The sequence below is a fragment of the Orycteropus afer genome, unplaced genomic scaffold, assembly GCF_000298275.1.
Source record: "Orycteropus afer afer isolate SDZICR_OR568_19922 unplaced genomic scaffold, OryAfe1.0 scaffold00006, whole genome shotgun sequence".
NCBI classification, from domain to species: Eukaryota; Metazoa; Chordata; class Mammalia; order Tubulidentata; family Orycteropodidae; genus Orycteropus; species Orycteropus afer.
In genome coordinates, this window is record NW_006921593.1 from 12,629,243 (window position 1) to 12,633,670 (window position 4,428).

At 63.7% G+C, this 4,428-nt stretch overlaps 1 protein-coding gene across 1 annotated transcript in view; it reads right to left on the reverse strand.

Moving 5' to 3' along the window:
* Positions 1-4,428, reverse strand: part of SLC29A4 (solute carrier family 29 member 4) — a 12,973-nt gene that overhangs the window by 698 nt on the left and 7,847 nt on the right. Inside the window, exons 7-9 of the mRNA XM_007941119.1 lie at positions 2,790-2,931; positions 2,058-2,245; positions 1,142-1,382 (exon numbers count right to left, since the gene is read on the reverse strand). Of these exons, the coding sequence (XP_007939310.1) occupies positions 1,142-1,382; positions 2,058-2,245; positions 2,790-2,931 (571 nt within the window). The remainder of the gene's footprint in view (positions 1-1,141; positions 1,383-2,057; positions 2,246-2,789; positions 2,932-4,428) is intronic.

Consider the following 4,428-nt stretch of genomic DNA (forward strand, 5'->3'; position numbering starts at 1 on the left):
AAGTCGCGCTCCCTGGCCGTCCCACCCCTAGAAGCCCCGCCCCTTGGTCGTGTCCACGCCCCCTATCAGCCACGCCCCCGGTAGCCACGCCCCCGGCAGCACCCACACCTCTGGCCGCTCCCATTTTATCTCCAGACTCCGACCTCCAGCTGCCTCGTTGTCACGGGCAGTGTGGTCCATCTGCTGGGCACCTCCAGTGTGCTGCGTCTGACCCTAACCCGGCTGCTGGTGACCCTGTCGAGGCCCACGTCCCCATCGCAGGGGTATGACACACTTTCTGCCCTGAGCAACATGCCCCAAACTTTGGCGTCCTCCCCGACTCCCCACCCCCATCCCATCTCCCAATCCCAATGTCAAAATGGATCCAGAAGCCTCGTCAAAATAATCGAGAATCCGGCCCCATCATCTAGCCGTTCTCCCACCAACAGGTCCTCCCTGGACCGAGCCCCCTGACCTCGCTGGCTCCAACGGCTGCAGTAGGTCATCCTGGCCTCCTTGCCTCGGCTCACTAACTCCTGTGTCTAGGTGCAGCAGTCAGAGAGACCCTTTATAAACACACCCTCTTCTGGGCCATCACAGTAGCTCCCGCCCGTACTCGGGGCATGCACGCCTCCTTTCTCAGGGTCTTTGCACATGCTGTTCCTTCTGCCTGGAACAGCTCTTCAGTTCATCTCCATATGGCTGTCCCCCTCACTTCCTCCAGACCTTTGCTCCAAAGACACCTCCTCAGGTAGGCCCACCCAGACCTTTACATTGCAAATTGCACCCCACTGCCTGCCCCCATTTCCCTGCCTCAGCTCTCCCCACAGTTCCCACCACCCACCACCTCACTCTTTTTGTGGAGTGTCTTGTCCATTGTCTGTCTCCACCTCTGAAATGTCAGCCCCACCACCGTGGGGAATGGTTGTCTCCACTGTGTCCCTGGAGCCTGGAACCGGGCCTGGTGCAGTGACAGCTAGGTGTGCACTGACTAAGAGACTGAAGACTGTCCCCACATCTACGCCCTCCCTGCGGCTGACCTGACCCCTGGAACCCAAATGCACCTTCTTGCCTGGCAGCCTTGGCGCCAATGGGTCTCGGTGTCCCCTCCAGGCCGTGGGGTGTCAGGCCGCTGGGAAGGCGTGACCAAGCAGACACTCACCTGCCAGCTCCCGCTGCTTGGGGCTCACTTTCCCGGCCGCCAGGATCATAGGCACACTGCCGAAGTAGCCATTGCTGATGCCCATGAGCAGGGAGAAGACACAGGGCCACGCCGGGTGGCGCAGGGCGGGCGTGCCACTCGGGTAAACGCACAGGATGAAGAGGGGGATGAAGACCACGCGCAGGCAGGAGCAGGCCAGCAGGTGGGTGCCCCGCCAGTCGATGGGCAGGGCTGCCAGGATCTGTGGAGAACCAGGCATGTGGGTGCCAACCACACCCACGTCCCCAGCCTACCCCCAAACTCCAGCTCAGGCCATAGCCCTGTCCGGCCCACCCCCCCAGTTCTGTCTACACAGTCCACTCGGTACTGCTGTTGGTAGCTGCCTCAAGTCGGCCCGACTCCCATAACCCCATGCAGAAAACAGCAGAACGCTGCCGGGTCCTGTACCAAGCCCATGGTCAGGTGCAGATCAGACCACTGGCTGACTTGCAGGTAGCTGCCAGGCCTCTCCCAGTCTGGCTGAGCCTAGAATCTCTGCTGGACCTTGGGCTCCTAGCGACACGCAAGCCGCCACTGACCAACAGGCTGTGGGTGAGCTGTGCTAGCCGGGACTTGAACTTGGGTCTCCCACATGGAAGGTGAGGGTTCTAACCTTGAACCACCCGTTTAAGAGTCATAAAAGCAGTTGCTGTCGAGCTGCTGTGTCTCACAGCAACCCCTGACGTCAGGGCAGAGCTGTGCTCCCAGACTTTGCAATGGCTGGTCTGGGGAGAGAGATCCCAGCCCTGGCGAACTTAGTTAATGGCCTGCACACCCCCAGCTTAGGGGCTCCAAGGCACGGCAGGCCCCTTCCCCAGACGGCCAGCACCGCCCCGGTCTCCCTCAGCCACTCAGGGCAGCGCGGGGTGGGGCCCACCTTGCCCACGAAGTCCGAGAGGTTGAATATGGCCATGATGAGGATGGGCAGCCACTCGCCCAGGACACAGTGGCGGATCTCGGACTCCAGACCGGGGAACAGGCACAGTGTGATGAAGTAGGTGACGGCGATGGAGAACATGTCGGCCCAGATGACGCGAGCCACCACGTAGCGGTGCAGTAGCAGGGCTGCGGGGAAGGGGGCTCAGAGGGCAGCGCCCACAGCGGGGCGGGGCCGGGACCCGCCGCCACCCCAGCCTGAGCACCGCCCGCTTCTGTGGACAGGCTGGCCGAAGCCTGCAGGGGTACGTCGCAAGGATCGTGGGATATGGCAGATGGAGGGGGCCTCAGACCCCAGACGTGGGGTTACCATAGGTGGGAGGTCTCAGACCCCAGACATGGTGTTAGCACGGGGGGGGGGGGTCTTGGACCCCGGACGTGGTGTTACCAAAGGGGGAGAGGGGCCTCGGACCCCAGACGTGGGGTTACCAAAGGGGGAGAGGGGCCTCGGACCCCAGACGTGGGGTTACCAAAGGGGGAGAGGGGCCTTGGACCCCAGACGTGGGGTTACCATAGGTGGGAGGTCTCAGACCCCAGACATGGTGTTAGCACGGGGGGGGGGGGTCTCAGGTCCCAGACGTGGGGTTACCACAGGTATGGGGTCTCGGGCCCCAGATGGGGGTTACCACAGGGAAGGGCCTCCAGGCTGCTTCCTGGGAAGGTACCATCTCACCTCTGAACGTGGGCCAGCTCCGCTTGACTCTGGGCCGGGGCGTGTCAAAGCGCACGTAGGCCCCCCCACGACCTCTGGTCACCTCATGGGCTGGGCTGTCCTTCGGGGACCCACTGCTGGCCAGGCCTGGGGCTTGGTGCTCCTGGGGGGGGGATGGAGGAGTACATCAGGTTTGGGGGAATGACAGGTGCTGCCCTTAGGAACCCCGTGGCCTGTTAGCTGAGCGGGGCCTCCGATCACAGACCACGGAGGTGGCTGTCAAAGTAGGAGCTTAGCTGCAGCCTGTCTCTGAGGGCCTCTAGGTGGGGGTGGCAGATGGAGGGGCTCAGCTCTGGGCTTGCGGTCACCTGAGCCCAGTGGGAGAAGGAGCCACACAAGAGGGCATTCTGTTAGCACCTACTGTGTACCTCACTTAGCCAAGCTCGCTCAGACTTCTGGGTGGCAATTCCCATCCTGTCCCTCCTGTTAAACCCACCACCGGCTTCTGACCAGCTCGGTGTCCCACCTCCTCACCCTGCCAGACGCCCCATAGGCCCGCCCTCACCCTTCCCAGAACCACGCAGGCCGCCGCACCGAGCCTTTGCACATGCTGTTCCCTCTGCCCCTAATGCTGTTCCCTGTAGAGCTTCACACGGCTCCCAGCAGTCTCTCCCCGGGAAACTGCTTGCCTGCTAGGGAACCCATTTTCCCCCTTGGCCCGGTTCTTTTCCACTGTGGGCCTTGTCACACGCACTGTGGCCTGGCCCCTTGTCTGGGGTCCCCTGTGAAACAGAAGGCCTCCCTGGCTCACTGCAGAGTCCTCAGCTCACAGGCTTGTCAATGAACGTCCCAGCGCCACTCGTCCCGGGCTGGCCCTTCCCTGCCAGGCGCTTCCAGGCATCGCCACCAGAGGGCGCCCAGCTCCCGAGGACGGCTCTGTGAGGCTGGAGGAGCCTACTAGTGCCCACAGAGCGTGTGCTTGGGGCCACCGCCTTGGCCGTCTGGAGGGGTGTAAGAGCCCAGCAAGGCGGGGAGCCCCGCAAGTCGGCCCCGGGTGGGCCCTGACCTCAGCAGGTCCAGGGGCCATAGGACTCAGTCGCCCTCCGGCTCCCTTCTGCCCCCACCTGCCGGGCCGCCCCGTCTCCTGGAGGCTCCAGAGTCCGTCCTGGGAGGGCTTTGGGGGCCCTTGCACCGCCCGGCTCCTCAACCCTGACCCTGGTGGAGCCCCGAGTCAAAGCGGGCCTTGATTTCCCTCCAGGAATGTCCGTCAGTAGGAAACACGGAGGGCGAGGGCGGGGCGCATGAGAGGGAGGTGGCCGTATGGCCGAGGCAGCAGGACAGAGTGTCCATGAGGACAGAGGTGGCCGTGGCGGCGGCCTGGGGCCACACCCGGGACTGTGGGCTTCAGACCAGAGACACGCGGTTCCCACAGGGGAGGGGCCTCGGAACAACAACGTGGGGTCACACGGGGGGAGGGGCCTCGGAACAAGAACGTGGGGTTACACGGGGGGCGGGGCTTGGAACACAATGTGGGGTCACACGGAGGGAGGGGCCTCGGAACACAGAACGTGGGGTCACACGGGGGGAGGGGCCTTGGAACAGGAACGTGGGGTTACACGGGGGGAGGGGCTTGGAACACAGAACGTGGGGTCACACGGGG